Source organism: Ahaetulla prasina, chromosome 1 (assembly GCF_028640845.1).
Source record: "Ahaetulla prasina isolate Xishuangbanna chromosome 1, ASM2864084v1, whole genome shotgun sequence".
Classification (NCBI taxonomy): Eukaryota; Metazoa; Chordata; class Lepidosauria; order Squamata; family Colubridae; genus Ahaetulla; species Ahaetulla prasina.
Window position 1 is genome coordinate 307,165,135 of NC_080539.1, and position 17,356 is coordinate 307,182,490.

Consider the following 17,356-nt stretch of genomic DNA (forward strand, 5'->3'; position numbering starts at 1 on the left):
GTGGACAACCAATTAAATATGAGCTAACAGTGTGCGGTGGCAGCCAAAAAAGCAAATGCAATCCAATCCTAAATTGTATTAACAGAGGGATATAATCAAGATCAAGTGAGGTACTAATACCACTCTGTAAAGCCTTAGAAGACCACACCTAGAATACTGCATCCAGTTTTGATCACCACACTATAAAAAAGATGTTGAGACTCTAGAAAGAGTGCAGAGAAGAGCAACCAAGATAATTAGGGGATTGTAGGCTAAAACATACAATGAATTGTTGTAGGAACTGGGCATGGCTGGTCTAGTGAAGAGAAGGATCAGGGGAGACATGATAGCAGTGTTCCAATATTTAAGGGTCTGCCACAGAGAAGAAGGGCTCAAGCTAATTTCCAAAGCACCTGAAGGCCAGACAAAGAATAAAGGATGGAAACTGATCAAGGAGAGATTCAACCTAGAAATTAGGAGAAATTTTCTGACAGTGAGAGCAATCAGCCAATGGAACAGCTTGCCTTCAGAAGTTGTGGGAGCTTTATCACTGGAAGTTTTCAAAAAGAGGCTGGCCTGCCATTTGTCAGAAATGGTGTAGGATCTCCTGCTTGGGTGGGAGATTGGTCTATGTGGGAGCACCATGTTGCTCCCATATAACACCTATCCTGTGCAGCCTGCACAGGCTGCCGGTAGCCTTCCGGGTGCAATTCAAGGTGCTAGTGCTCACCTTTAAAGCGCTCCATGGGTTAGGACAGGGCTATTTACGAGACCGCCTTCTGCCACCGATAGCCTCCCAACAACCTGTGCGCTCCCGGGCCTGCTCCGGGTGCCATCAGCCAAACAGTGTCAGCTGGTGGCCCCCCAGGGGGAGAGCCTTCTCTGTGGCAGCACCGACCCTGTGGAATGAGTTACCTCCAGGGCTACGCCAACTTCCCGACCTCCGTACCTTCAAGCGGGAACTGAAGACTCTACTATTTAATCGGGCGGGACTAGCCTAAATATTTATTTTAATTTAATATTTATTTTAATTTAATTTTAATTAAATTTTAATTGTACTAATTTATTTATAATTTTATATTCTAAGGGTTTTATATCGGTCTTTGACTGTTTTAGTTTAAATTGGCCGGTTAAATATTTCATTAATATTTTCATTTCATTTTAAATGTATTTTAAATTTGGGATTTGTATGTGTTTTAAATAAGGCTGTACACCGCCCTGAGTCCTTCGGGAGAAGGGCGGTCTAGAAATCTAATTAATAAAATAAATAAATAAATAAATAATAATATGTAGATGACCTACAAGGTTCCTTCCAACTCTGTTAATCTATTCAATCTGTTAAACAGGGTGAACAAGAATTTGTCTCACAGATTAAGAAAGTTGCTAACAGGACTATCAAAAGCTTGTGTGGATACCTACAATATTTACAGTGAAATCTAAATTCTCTAGGCATCTATTCATTGTACTTCAGATAAAACAGACAACATTTTAGTTCAGACTTTATCCCCAAACAATGCACTAACTCCATTGTTTCTGAAGAACTGTTGATAAGTGGCAAAATGCATATAATTTATGCAATTATTTATAGAACCTGATGTTATATTATTTGTATTAATTGTTTATGATATTACATTATTTGAATATTCGGCCAGTATTCAGTGAATGCAACTCAAGTTCATCCATGCAAGCTAGCAACTTTATTAAAAGACTATCTTGCAAGCTGATATATTGTTGCCCAGATTCCACCAACTCAAAAGGTTCACTCAGTATAGTGAAAGACTTTCTAGATGCCAATTGTTTTGGAAGTAGATGAAGAAGGCAACAAGGACCTTCCAGGATAGTGAATTAAAGTGAAAATAAAGGGGCTAAAATGATTGGGATGAAACTAAAATAAAGGAATTAGGGAAGAAGCGCAGATTTAACCTTAAACTATAGAAGAAGAAAGCCAGGTACAACAATCAACTTTGGAGTGGTCAATGAAGAAGTGGTAGATAGCTTCCACCTTAGAGGTCAACAGTCAACAGTAAAGGAATAAGCAATTAAAAAAATCCCGCCACAGACTAGTACTTGGTTGACTAGCATCAAAGGGCTTGAGAAAAATATTCAGATTCTGTGATTTGTCTACACCTACAAAAAACAGAATTGTGCAAGCTGCAATATTCTCTGTGACATTTTGGGGAAGTGAAAGTTAGACTCTGAGGGAGCATAAGCACATTTAGTGTTATGGGATGTTTAGCAAATTGTCCATTTTTCTGATGTAAATGGACAGGGTGATTGCTCCAACCAACTTTTTCTCTCTACTTTTCTTGTTATGCTAAGTATAAAAGGGAACTCCAATTTCTTTTCTGAGTTCCTTCTTTGAAGAGAGACCCTATTTAGTGAAGTGCTTCTATAAATTTTTTTTTTTTTTTTGTTTACATTTATACCCCGCCCTTCTCCGAAGACTCAGGGCGGCTTACAATGTATAGGGCAATAGTCTTCATCCATTTGTATATTATATACAAAGTCAACTTATTGCCCCCAACAATCTGGGTCCTCATTTTACCTACCTTATAAAGAATGGAAGGCTGAGTCAACCCTGGGCCTGGTGGGACTTGAACCTGCAATAATTGCAAGCTGCTGCTGTTAATAACAGGCTGCATTAGCCTGTTGAGCCACCAGAGGCCCTATTATTATTATTGGGCCTTTAGTAATATTTTGCATATAAGTTTTAAAAGAAATTTGCAAATGTTTGGATACTCATTGAGAGTCAATGGCACTTACGTTTAATAAATAACTTAATAGACAAAATGCTTTTAAAAGAGGTATTTTATGTGTGTATTACAAATGGGAGGTCAAAAAAATTAAACGATTGCAAGCCTTGCTAAATTGCAAAGTTCTTTATCAATTAAAACTTCAGTAGGTTAAACTTTTATCTCCTCTAATATACATAAATACAACCACTTTCTGCAGTGCAATAGTGTTCCACCTCCCCAACGTGGTTTTATCCAGTCCTTAAATTGACAGTCCAAAAGGCAAAATGGCTGCCACCTCTCAATTTTTTTTAAACAAAAAATCAGAGCCCACCTCGCTGAGGTCACGTGTCATGTGATTCTTTCTTTCTTTCTAGGAAAATAGAAAACTCTCTGCAGTCAACGTGGAAGGCGAACCAGGTGGTTCCTCAAAACCTTTGAACAGTTGCTGATGCCAATCTGTAAAGTGAGAGGCAGCAGCGTCAAGCTCTTCAAATGCCAGAACAATCAAGCCTGATTTAAAGCCTCGCTGATCGGAAACCACCCGAGGATGGCAGAATGCTTGAAATGGCATCTGCGTTAGGAAAATGGATAGGGAAGGAAGGCTAATGCCTCTCCAAGATGTGCCAGCTTCTGTCCTGAGCTTCGCCGTGCCAAAAAACAACAACAACAACAAAAAACCCTCCAAAAAAAGCGTTGTCAAGTGCCCCGCTTGGAAGCACGCCGGTTGCGCGTACTAGAGCAGATGGCTAGGCTTTGTTTGCGCTTTTGGCGGTGCAAACGCTCTGAAAAGAGACGGGCGCGCAGTGGCATTGAAGCGAGGGAGGGGGTGTGTGTGTGTGGGGGGGGAAGCAAGAAATATGGGACAACGGAGTGCCAGATGCAGTCAGCTTTCCCCCCGCCCCCTCTCCCATTTTGCCATGATGTGTGCCCCTCTTTGGAATGAGATGCAGACCTGAAACGTCAGACGGCTTCTCCAGGGTCCAGACATTTAAGTGGGAACACAATGGAAAAACGGCTGCGCTTAGAAAAGCAGGTGCTAACTGCGTGCTTTGTGCGGCGAAGAGCGCTGGCTTCGTGCGGAGGTAACTGTTAAGTAAGAGGGAGGCAGAAGGACATCCCGCCATGGGCTACAATGCAAGCTGGGCTTCAGCCAACGCGAGCGAGCGCGGTCCCTTTCAGGCTGTCAAAAGCTCCCTGAACGCATCCAGTGCTCAGATCGTGGGAATCAACCGAAGCGCCCACGCGGTCGGGACGTCAGAATACGAGGCATATAGGGAAGAACAAACCTATCGACATTTTACTACCGTTATGCAGGTTGTTATCTTAATAGGTTCTCTGCTAGGTAAGTAAACACAGTTGCAGGGTGGGGTTTTTTCTCTCCTCTGAAGTGGTCTTGTTTATACAGGACTTAACTGTTCCAAGAGCTATGGTCTCTAGGAGGTAACACACTTAGAAGGATTTACGATCGTCACCGTTCAATATTATGCTGCTTCCTAGATGACAGTATGCTGTGCTGTGCTGTGCTTTGGCCATCAGAAATTGCTATCTTCTGCACAGCTGGCCTATTTCCAATAAAGGCAAAGGAAATTACCTAGCTGAACTCCATGCAGGATTGTAACCTTAAAAACAACAACCACCTCCAAATCCTTTGTACTTTGTGGACAGGGGGTGAGAGATAAGGGCTTGCCCATATTCATTTAGAAAGCTTTATAAAGAAGTCTAGTTTCCTGTAGGAGTTCCCTCTACTTCTGCTCCTTGTTTACATTCTATGCATCTGCAACACCAGAAAAGTTTTCTAGTGGCAGGCCAGTTGCATAATGATGGTCCTCTGCAGCATCCCATATTATAATGATCACTTGTTCTAGACAGGGAAATCACTCTCTCCAATTAGTTCTCTCCTTGGTTGAAGCCAGCTCTATTGATCATGCGTTCAGGATTACTACCTTCCTGAAGAAATGATCTATGTGTGTGAATTAAATCTAAGTCCCTAGAAAATCTATATAAGGTTTTAAGCTATAATTCCCAGTCCAATCTTGTTGTATGCAGAGATGTGGGATGAAAATCTGAAGAATTATGTGGTGTTTATGTTTGGATGTTACTTAACTTTTATGTTAATTTATTAGGAAGTAAACATAATGAAAACATCTCAGCCATTCATCTTACTATGAATTGAGAGACTAATTAAAAGAGAAATATTTGAGGATTTTACTGAATTTCTAACAGAAAACATAAACAAAAAGAAAGGTTGTGGGTTCCACTTTTTTCAATTGGATATAGTAAAGTTTGATAAATTAATATATGACTTTTAAAATATGCTTATTTGATACTAAAATTACTACACCAAGTTTAATGAGAATCACTACTTATTGATTAGTTGATTGTTGTCTTAGATAACAAATGGTTTGATCATTTAACCTCACAGAGGCTATTAGTTCAGACAGTTCTTTTGTCAAAGTCCTTTCTGAGTAGTAATTCCTTTTAATACTGTTTAAATTTTAAACTAAATGGCTAGGCATATTTAGACATTCCCTACCTGTATACTTTTTGGAGATACCTGGAATTTACAGCTAAATTCCCTGTTTTCTAGGCATCTCTGAAGCTCAGGCAACTGTAGTTGTAATTCTCTCGTCATATCCAGTGCTTCCTTATTAGATTAAAAGATTGTTGGTTCTAGTGTTTTGGAAGTACATTTGTGAGTCCTAGAGTTCCTAGTTATATTACTGTATTAATGTATTGTCTGTGATTATTTTTAATCTATTAGATACGTTTATCATGTTGTCATGCTCTGGTTTCCTATATACTGTTACCTCTGTTTCCAAGAAAGGTTCCTGCTTTGTGATGCTTCCAGATTTATTTTGCTTGTTGTACTTTTACTTATCCTATTACCTCCTATGGCTGGTATTATTTGTATCTGCTCTGAACTGAACCTAAGTTAATTTTACACACTGGCATTTTATAAAAAGATAACTGCTCAGCATTATTCCTTGATACATAAGATATAGAAGTACAATAAAATAATTCAGTTTGCAACCATGATAGAAATAAATTTGCAAACTGTAACGTGGACTAACTTTGCTCATGAACATATAACCCTGAAATAAATCTCTGTGGAGATTCTCAGTCATCCAGGTCATGATTCTCCCAAAGGTACTTTTTCAAAAGGCACCTGGACTTTGTTTTTTCTTGAAGATATTTTATTTTTCATCCCAGATGCTGATTCAGTTTTGACTGAAGAACTGAAGAAGCTTCTTGGATGAGAAGTGAAATGTCTTCAAGGGGGGGAAAAAACCCAGAGTCCGGTTGCCTTTTGAAAAAAAAAACACCTTTGGGACTATAACAGATCATTTTTCCAACTCTGTATACTATAAATGCCAAAATTAAAAAAAGAAAAAGAAAAGAGGGAATTTTTGAATGAATAGGGATAGGGAGGAATACATGAATTCATAGAAAATTCCTGGATTTAATTGTTTAACAATAACTGGCTGATTGTGTAGCATTTTGTACACATAGGATGTTATGCATAAAAATATCTTTGTAATGCCATGTATTCTTCCAAAAGGCAACTGGACTTTCCAAAAGGTTTTTCCAAAAGACAACTGGACTTTCTTGGGTTTTTTCTTTCTTTCTTTGAAAACATTTCACTTCTCCTCCAAGAAGCTTCTTCAGTTCTGTTGCCTTTTGGAAAAGCATCTTTGGGACAATCATAGCCTGGATGATTGAGAATTTCCATAGACATCTATGTATTCCTTACACTGTCTGAAGTAAGACAAAATTTGTTGTGCTTTTAACTAGATTTCCTATCTTTATACTCAAGTATAAACAATGTTTGTTAATTATATGATAGATGATAATTGGGTCATCTGAGGCCTGTTTGTTACCTCACCTCTCAGGCAGGCATTCATATTTAAGACCACTATAACATCTACACCAAATGTATTAAACAATGGCTGAAAATGAATTTTGGGGAATTAAATCCAAGAATCATACACAATACAGTCTCTTTCAGGTAAACAATTTTTCATTGATACACATAACAGAAACAGAATCAAAGAACTAAAATAGTTTCCTTTAGAACAAGCAACAAATTAATAATTTATAAAGACTTGAGCTGGAGCAAATTAATAATTAAGTACAAAATACAGAATGAAGAATAAAATGCAAATAAAATGAAATCCATAATAGAAACTAAAGGGTAAAATGCAAAATAAATTGTTGCAGAATAGAAACATATAGTGACATTTATGGTACAAACAGTAATTGTATATACAGAGGTTCCATCCTTCTAAGACTGTAAGCCATTTTGAGGCTGGATATGTAAAATCCATTCTGCAGTTCTACATGAATGGCTGTGAGCTTGTTCATTGAGGTTTTGTATCATTTTGCCCAGTTGCTGTCTCCCCTACTTGATTTTAAGTTATATAAAGAATTATTGACTTATTTACATTGCAGCCAGGGGTAAAATGCTACTGGTTTGCACTGGTTCGGGCGAATCGATAGTGGTGGCAGAGCATGGTTTAGTGAACCTGTAGCGGCGGCAGCGTGAAGCTCCGCCCACCCACCCAGACGTCATTACTTCCTGGTTTTAACCAGGAAGTAACCTGTTTTTTACCCTCTGTGCATGCGCAGAAGGCTTTGCGCATGCACAGAGGGTCCAAAATCGCACATGATGCATACACACGCTTGGCAGAGCGTGCACTTCCAAACCAGTAGGGAAGGTAAGTAGATTTTATCCCTGATTGTAGCAGTCCATTCTTAAGATGAATAGGGCATGAACAGTCAAATGGCCAGCTATCCACGAAGAGGCACATTTGACATACTAGATAGATCTGTGCAAAGGCCCTCTTGATCCCAGCTGCCATCTCTTATTCAAATAAGAGCAGTGAGTCAAAAAAAACCCCGCAGACTGCACACCAATTTTGAATGGGGAAATTGAGTAATCTGAGGTAACTTCAACTTTGCATACCATTGAATAGCATCAATGAAGGTGGCTCAGTGGTTAAGACGCTGAGCTTGATTGAAAGGTCAGCAGTTCCGCGGTTCGACTCCCTAGTGCTGCATAATGGGGTGAGCTCCCGTTACTTGTCCCAGCTTCTGCCAACCTAGCAGTTCAAAAGCACGTAAAAAATGCAAGTAGAAAAACAGGGACCACCTTTGTGGGAAGGTATTAGCATTCCGTGTGCCTTTGGTGTTTAGTCATGCCAGCCACATGACCACGGAAAGGTCTTCAGAAAGCACTAGCTCTTTGGCTTTGAAACGGAGATGAGCACTGCCCCCTAGAGTCAGGAACGACTGGCACATATGTGCAAGGGGAACCTTTACCTTTACTTTTATCTATAGATCTATACAGATCTGATGTTATTAGGAACTTAGGAACAAACTGCACACTGTATTGACATAGATTATTTTATTTATTTATTTATTTTATTTATTTTGTCGAGTTAAATAATATTAAATAATATATATATAAGCATGAATTGAATACATAAAATGAATACAATTAAAGGGAACATTAGAACAGGGACGGTAGGCACGCTGGTGCTCTTATGCATGCCCCCTACAGAACTCTTAGGAATGGGGTGAGGATAATCCACATTATTTGTGGATGTTGGTTATAATGAAATATGCCTCCCATTTATTGAAATGTGTGTGCGTGTACATGTATGTGTGTGTCTCAGAAAGACAGAATGCATCTGTGCAAATATGTCCTATATGTTGTTTCTTATTTTAATTTGTTTATTTTTCTTTCTTCATAATTTGTACAGTACATTGCTTATTTTGTTTGGTTTTATATTAAATTAATCAAGCAAAATAAACTGAAAAGTATAAATGGGATACAGTGTAGAAAGGGATTGATTTATAAAAACAATTAACAATTAAATAGGGTTAGTATAAATGTCTTTATTCTGAACATAGGTACTTTTTTCCTCTGACCATACACAAAGGGAAAATGGCTGTATGTAAGCCAAGAAGGCATAACATAATAGTCTAAATTAAGATAGGATAGTCTATGGGTGCAACACTATTATATGAATTAAGTTATTGTTGAAGCATATTGTATGAATTATACATGAGTTTATATCAGTGGTGAAATCCTCCCCGGTTTGCTACCAGTTCGCTGCCCGCGCATGTGTGCTGCCCGCACATGTGCATAGTGTGTGCCCAATGTACGCTGCACATGTGTGCATTCACAGTGTGTGCCAAACTCACACTGCATGTGCATATGCAACATGCGCCAAATGCACGCAGCACATGCACACATGCATAGTTCACGCCAAATGTGCACTGCATGCACGCACATATACAGTATGTGCCAAATGCACACTGTGCACGTAAAAAGGAGGCCTGGGAAGGTAAATAGAACAGCGAGGGGGGAACAGCTGTGCCGCGCAGTTTAGATTCACTAGAAATCAGGATTTCCTGCTTTCTAGAGATTTTAAATTGCGCGGCACAGCTGATTGTCGGAAATACCATTCTAACAAACAGGTAGCTTTTTATCACTATCAGTTCTCTTGAACCTGTGCGAACTGGTAGGATTTCACCACTGGTTTATATGTTTGAGCATAGCATGTGATGTGACGCTAAGTGCTAATCTTGTTCAAGAAAGACAGAAAGCAAATTCTGATCAGGTTAAGTCTTATATCCTATAGAGAAACTGTTAAGGAAGAGTTGGGAGGGAAAAGAAATTCAGAACATTCTTTTATCAAATCAGAGTTTGAAGCGCAGGCCAGGATTAAATAGTCTTTTTGAGGGCGTGGGTAGAACTGCCACTGCCCTACCCATTCTTTGCTGATAGTAAGATTGGTATAGGTTAAAAAATGTTTTATGCTGAGTATTGAAAATATGTTTCTGCTGGGGAGGGGGGGCAGTGCATTATGTAGGTTGCAGTGTGTCTAAAGAAGCATGCACTGAATGTTTGCAGCCCTCCTGAGCTGAGTTTTATTTGCCAACTAGCTGTTTTAAGCATCTTTAATGCTTAGCATATCTATTTTGCATCATTTTTGGATAAGAATTGACTCACCCAAAATTGGTTATTTCCCACAATTTACAGATTGAAAAAATTATCCCAAGGGCCACGGTGACTAAAGAAAGTAAGCCATGTGTAAACAGCTGAGTTTTTGACAAAAGCGATGTGCTCAGAGTCAAACAGAAAGAAGAAAATAACTATTTAAATCTGAATTAGTGAAAAGAGTTCTGTAGAATTTTAGGTTGGTTCATTACCTTGAGATCCATTTAACCAAAAATAGACTGCAGGGAGAAAATGGAAAGTGACGTCACAGGGAATAATAATAGTGTTCAAATGAACATAAAGAGACAATAATGATTCTGGATGTAATTAGTTTTTCCATCTTGTATTATGCAGTTACTGGCAGGGTAGAAACTGGCAGTCACTGACAGATGCTGGTACTTTTTTTTTTTTTTTTTGCCAATAATGCCTTTTCATTGAATCAGCCAATGATTTGATGAAGGTACATGGACAATCATAGTCCTGTCCATGAAACATCTACTGACTCATTCTCAGAGTATCCAAGTTGTTGCTGAAAGCCTTCAGATCCTTTTGTGCACTTCCTAGAATAAAAAAGAAGCTTCAGGCTAAGACATCTGAGTATTGCCAAGAGAAATATGAGATATCAGTGGTCAGGAATTCAGCATGGTTCTCCCATAAGAGGTTTCTAGGAGATAAAGCAGCTGTAGAACATAACCTGTGAAATACCCTTTTTTTAACCTTAAAATCTCTACATCTAGAACAAAACTGTCTTATTTTAAGTTCAGCCATATCTTTTTTATGGTTATGGTTAGAAAGTTGCTTGCTTATATCTATATCTATATCTATCTATCTATCTATCTATCTATCTATCTATCTATCTATCTATCTATCTATCTATCTATCTATCCATCCATCCATCCATCCATGCATTAGTATATAAAAAGAAACTCCCCCCCCCAGGTACTTTTCCAAAATAGAGAACTAAACAGAAACATATTGTAATATATAGACTTTAATCACAATCAATTTTTAATCATTCCTAATAAAAAGACACTTCATATGCAGAAAGCAAACATATTTCAGCCATTCATTTAAAATGAATACATATATGGTAATACTTTTTAAAAGTATACCCATATACTTTACCCATGTATAAGCCCATCTGCAGATAAGAAGACCCTTGAATTTTTAACCAAAGTAACAGGAAAATGCCTCACCTGTAGATAAGCAATTGTGAAAATTAAAACATAAAAAATTTGAAGGTCAGTAGTAACAGACTGGTGTAAAATATGAATAAAGAACTGATATTAGCAGACAAATTACAAAAGGAAGGTTTACTTACAATTTCCAGACTGAGTTGCTCTTGAATTTAGAATCTACAATTACATCCCCAAAAGCAATCTAGGATACTTCCTACTCTGACGTTATCAATAATTTTGTTCAGTCTGTGGAGCATTATTTTCGTTATCCTCATTAAACAAAACAATGACATCCTATATTTCTAAATGATGAGTTGCCTAAAATCATATTCCTTATAGCTAAAACTACAAACAATATTTTAGAAGAAAAATAAGTGATTAGAAAGTTAGAAAGTTTCACAAAATAGCAAGCCTGTTTTTAGAATTTTTTAAATATTTCAAGTAAATACAAATGCAATGAAGTCATCTTAAGTTTAGGTTATTTTCGTTAAAACATTTGGTGTTTCAGTTATACCATGATGATGGTACAGTGTAACTGGGTAGCAAATAAGTACCTTTTATTTCAATCAATTTATTTTATCAGTGTTTAGTTTTTGCTGCAGACTTATTTTTCTATTAAGAGTGCATCCATTTGATATTAAACTGGTTATCATGTTAGTCAATGCAAGGAATATTGAAATATCATCAATAACATTGAAATGAAGGGAAATACAAGCGTCCCAGGAGAATGTTGCAGGCTCCAATCTGAGTCAGTTAGTGGGACCAGAGGTTTGTTCTCCCAAGCTTTTGGACTCATGCTGGAGCCCATCCTAAAACTGGAAACAGAAGTTCCCTGAAGATGGGCTCCAGCATGAGTCTGAAAGCTTGCAAGAACTAATTTCTGGTTCCAGTGTCTGACTCAGTTTGGATCCTGCATCAATAACATTATTCTACCAAAAGTAAAAAACAATTACGATAGCATAAAAATATTACGATAGCATGAAAATACAAGGTTGTTTTATGTTATTTGTTTTCTTCTTAGTCCTTGACAAGAAATTGTTCAATCATAACACAGAAACATAAAACACATTTCTAAAAGGAAGCATTGGGGATTGCAAAGCACTGATTCCACAGTGAAAAATGAAATTCAATGGAAAACTACTGTAACCAGCAAGTCTTACTAAAAAAAAAAAAAAGCTGTATCCTATTTTGCAGATAAAATATAGCCAGCATGAATAGTACTTACAAACAGTATAGTTTTAATCCTTCATGAATTTGATGAAGAGAACTGCTACTGGCACATCATATGGAAATGAATTTTATACCATGCAGTGGTGGGTTTCAATTTTTTTTACTACCGGTTCTGTGGGTGTGGCTTGGTGGGCGTGGCAGGGGAAGGATACTGTAAAATCTCCATTCCCACCCCACTCCAGGGGAAGGTTACTGCAAAATCCCCATTTCCTCCCGATCAGCTGGGACCTGGGAGGCAGAGAATAGATGGAGGTGGGGCCAGTCAGAATTTTTACTACTGGTTCTCCAAACTACTCAAAATTTCTGCTACCGGTTCTCCAGAACTGGTCAGAACCTGCTGAAACCCACCTCTGATACCATGCATTGTAAAAAGAAACCATTCCTTTTATGTGATCTAAATTGCCCTCTTGTTTTGTATCACTCTGCAGCCTGAAGCCAACAAAACATTTTCAGTACTAAATCAAAACTCTCGTAGCATTTGTGAAACTATTGTACTTTGTGGACTTCAATTCAACTTCAAGAGTCCATCTCTGACAAAAAAATCAATGTCTTGTACTGATAAGCAACCACTCTTACTGGTTTACAAATTGTATTCTAATACAAAGTGCAGTGTAAAGTTGGTCGGCTTTCCAGTTTGATCCCAGTAGACAAAAGGGTAAAGCAAGTGTGCATCTTTTGACAACATCTGATAAATTCACACATACAAGAACTTGCCATTACCTTTACCATGTTTACTTTACATAGACAATGCTATTACTTTGTCACAGACTCTAGTCTAGCAAGTCTTAGGGTCTTGGTTCAACATTGTAGGGACCACAATTTTTATTACAACCCCTTAAAACTATTATTTTTCTCCAACGAATCTGAACTATTAACTAGTATAGAGATAGCTAACTTATTCATTGAGAAATTGGATGTTTTAAACAAACCAGGAACAATTTTCAATAATCCAGAAAGAAAAGTAATGTAATAAATTGTATTTCTTTCTTAGCCCAAAGATTGTGGCACTGAGAATAAGATTTTGCCAGAAAGGAGGGAATTAGGTTCCAGTTGCAGCTTAATAAATTTGTTGCAAAAACAGTAGATTAGTTCTTTTACTGAGTGTAACTAGGCTCTTTTCCAACTTTGGTGCATATGACAAACTGCTATTTTTAAGAGCCCACTTTATGATATCCAAATGCATATCCAGTGAGGCATTAAACTAAGAAGCTGGCACCCCAGAATAAAATCCAAAATCTGGCAAGCAATATTCATGGTCTGGCTGAGGATCAGCTTGGTGACTGTGAGATTGCTTCCACTTATAGCAGTGGGTAGTCATAGATCAAAGCCAGTGTTCTGCTACTCTACAAAAAGACCTTGACTATGTGTCAGAATGGTCAAACAATTGGCAACTCCAAATCTCAACCAACAAATGCTCTGTCTTACACATTGGCAAAAAAAATCAGAACACAAAATACAAGCTGGACGGATACGAGCTAACAGACGACCCTCACTCTGTCAAAGACTTTGGAGTACTCATCTCAAATGATCTAACTGCCAGAGCTCACTGTAACAGCATTGCTAAAAAAGCATTAAGAGCAGGGGGAAATTAAAAAATTTCCCCTACTGGTACTTTGGACATGTCTTGTTGGGGAGATCATATGACTGGGTGGGCGTGGCCAACTCGACATCACTCACATTGAGGGTCACCTCACTGGTCCCTCCCCTCCCAGCCACTCCTTGTCATGAATGGCAGGAAAATGGGGAGGGGAATATTCCTGCCTACCATCCTTCCCTCAGTCTGCGCTGAGTTTAAGGAATGGATGACAGGCAGGAAAATCCCCTTCCCCATTTTCCTGCCTTTCACAAAAACGGTTCCATTCCAGCTGCTCCCCACCCCTGTCCCCCTCCCTCCTGGGAACTACCTTAAAAGGGACAGGCTTCAGCAGCTCCGTTGTGAATGGAGGGAGAAAAGTTAGTATTCTCTCTGCTGCATTTAAATTGAATTCTGTGGCAGAGAGAATGCTAACTTTTCTTCCTCCATTCACAACGGAGCTGCTGCTCCCTTTATGGTTCCTTCCTGGCCCCCTCCCTCCTGGGGACTACCTTAAAGGGAGAGGCTGCAGCAGCTCCGTTCTGAATGGAGGGAGAAAGGTTGGCATTCTCTCTGCTGCATTTAACACTGAATTCTGTGGGATATCGAACGTCCGGCATTTCACCCCTGATTAAGAGTTGTTAATCTAATCATGTGTAGTTTCTTCTCTGGTAATATTGAACTGCAAACTAGGGCATACAAAACTTTTGCCAGACCAATTCTTGAATACAGCTCGTCTGTCTGGAACCCACACTGCATATCGGACATTAATACAATCGAATGAGTCCAGAAATATTTCACAAGAAGAGTCCTCCACTCCTCTGCTTGTAACAAAATACTTTATGCCACCAGACTCGAAATTTTGGGCTTGGACAATTTAGAACTTTGTTGTCTTCGGTCTGACCTAAGCATAATACATAAAATCATCTGCTACAATGTCCTACCATCCAATAAATACTTCAGCTTCAACCAAAACAATACAAAAGCACACAATAAATACAAACTCATGTTAAACCGATCCAAACCAGACTGCAGAAAATACGACTTCAGTAACAGAGTTGTCAATGCCTGGAATGCACTACCTGACTTCGTGGTTTCTTCCCCAAATCCCCAAAACTTTAACCTTAGACTGTCTACTATAGACCTCACCCCATTCCTAAGAGGTCTATAAGGGGCGTGCATAAGCGCACCAGTGTGCCTACCGTCCCTGTCCTAATGTTTTATTTTATATGTATCCTTTTCAATGTATTTATAATTATGTTTACACTTGTATCTGTCATAAAATACATGCTTGACAAATAAAATAAATAAATAAAAACTTTAAGATGTGTGGACTTCAACTTTCAGAATTCTCCAGCCAACCTGAGAACCAAAGAAAAGATTTTCTTTTTCCTTTTGCTTTATGAATTGGGATTAATTCTTATTCCCCAAGTGCAAGTTTCCTAATCTAGGTTGTCTCTGATATCCAATATATGAAATACAATATGTGTATGTATACAGTATCTTAACTTTTCCTTACATGATAAACTTGGTTTGTGACAATTGGTTAAATAAAGAAAATAAAGAAAACTCTACAGCAAAAGAATAGTCTTCCTTTAATTGCTGAAGCTATTTCACTAATCATGTATTTAAGTGTATTTGTTTGTTTTAAAGAGAAGTGTTAATTAGACTTTTCCAGCATCATGTCTGGGTTATCTGACTGAAGTTTCATACATATACAAGAGACTTAAGCAGGTGCCTTTCTTCTTAAATGGAATTATTGCCTTCAAATCAGTCCCTCTAGTGGGCATTTGCTACTCAGTCTGACTGCCATTTCTTATTCACCTTTAATTTGCTGACCATCAGGCATTACAGTTTGTTCCAGGTTTGGAACTCAGATTAATTGCCTCTTCAGATTTCCAAAGGCATTGTGGGCAGCTATCCAAACTTTCAAGAAGTGTGAAAGACACTATAAAACAACATCTATGGGCTTCATAAGGAACAGCATGCTGATCCTAGGTTTTCTTTTAACGTTAAGGACTTTTTGTTCTCTTTTCTTAGGGCCTCCTGAGTGCAGTACGTTATGTTTTGTGAGTTCTACATGTATACTGTAATATCAAGACCTTGTAGAGATTGCATATGGCAGGCAACTACCATGGGTACTCCTTTTTAGTAGCTGATGGGGGATTTTAAATTACATTATATTTGAGACTTCTGAAAATAGAGCATTGAGCAGAGAAACGTAATAGAAAAATGATAGACTGACCTCACTATGTATAAAAGGTTGCCCATTATGGTATTTTTAATTCTGCTTTACAGAAATCAGGCTTTGCTAGAAGCTGACTGTAGATTCCCCATTTATTTCAGAATTTAGACATCTGACTAGAAATGATGAACTAAACGTATTTTTCTCCCTGCTCCCTCTTTGTAAGGACCCAAGCATACTTCAGTAATGCATTACAATTGCATGTCATCAAGGATCAAGAGGGTTACATTTGATCACATTATTTGTTAGTGGGAGAAAAACTGGCTTCTTTTATTTCCTCTTCAAATCAGGCCAATCCAGGGGTGAAATCCAGCAGGTTCTGGCAGGTTCTGGAGAACCGGTAGCAGAAATTTTGAGCAGTTCAGAGAACTGGCAAATGCCACATCTGGCTGGCCCCAGAGTGGGGTGGGAATAGAGATTTTACAGTATCCTTCCCCTAGAGTGGGGTGGGAATGCAGATTTTGCAGTATCCTTCCCCTTCCATTCCCACCAAGCCAAACCCACAGGACTGGGAGTAAAAAAAATTGGATTTCATTTGGGCCAATCCTTTACCTGTTTCATCTTACTCCTCCAGTAGGTTTACTGAGATTCAAACTATGATCTATCCACATTTTCTAGGACACTTGGTGAGCTGCAGTGTTCAAACACTGTCAACAGCACAAAGCCCCAAATTGCTAATCTGAACAATTGCAACAGTGACCAGGAACTGTATACAGGCACTGCATAACAGTCTGTATGTAGGTTCTGGTGTGGCATAACAGTAAAATCTAAAACATCTGGTAAATTCAGGCTTGGAGGCCTAAATAAAATGAATTCATAGTTTGGGTTCTAAAAAGTCTCTCCTGTGTAAGCTTTTTGATATAACAATGAAAAGTAATCATCTCACAATTCAATGACAGGCTGGGAGATCAGTTTTTAATAAAACAGAAATAAATATACTTAAGAGCACACCAAACACATAGGGACAGAGTGTTAATGAATTGATTGGTACTAGAATGAATTGATAGTAGAAGCAATTTATAAGGGCTTAGAGAATAGAATCAGAATATCAGATTTTCAGTGGATAAATCAAAGTGTTTAACAGGTAACAAAGAAAAGATAGAGCTAATTTATTCCTGTTTCAGATTACCTTTTTTCCAATGAAAGGAAATGTGTTTCAGATTATGAGGAACAGAATGAAGAAATAGCTTTAAAACTTGAAACTGACAGAAGCATAATTAGGGAATACTTTGAATTATTTTGAAACTCAAGATCCAGATCAGTAGCATTCTAGGGTTTTGAAAGAACTGACAATTGGCTTGGCTAAAACTTCATGTGTTAATTTTGAGAACCCCAGAAGAACAGATTAAATGCCAGAGGTCTAGAGAAAAGTAAATGTTAACATTATTTTCAAAAAGTTGAAAAATTGAG

The 17,356-nt window shown here is 38.1% G+C and overlaps 1 protein-coding gene across 1 annotated transcript in view; it reads left to right on the forward strand.

Annotated features, from left to right (window-relative positions):
- Nucleotides 1–3,592: 3,592 nt before the first annotated feature.
- GPR176 (G protein-coupled receptor 176) overlaps nt 3,593–17,356 on the forward strand; it is a 28,999-nt gene continuing 15,235 nt past the window's right edge. Inside the window, exon 1 of the mRNA XM_058165833.1 lies at nt 3,593–4,056. Coding sequence (XP_058021816.1) covers nt 3,837–4,056 — 220 coding nt within the window. The 5' untranslated portion in view covers nt 3,593–3,836. The remainder of the gene's footprint in view (nt 4,057–17,356) is intronic.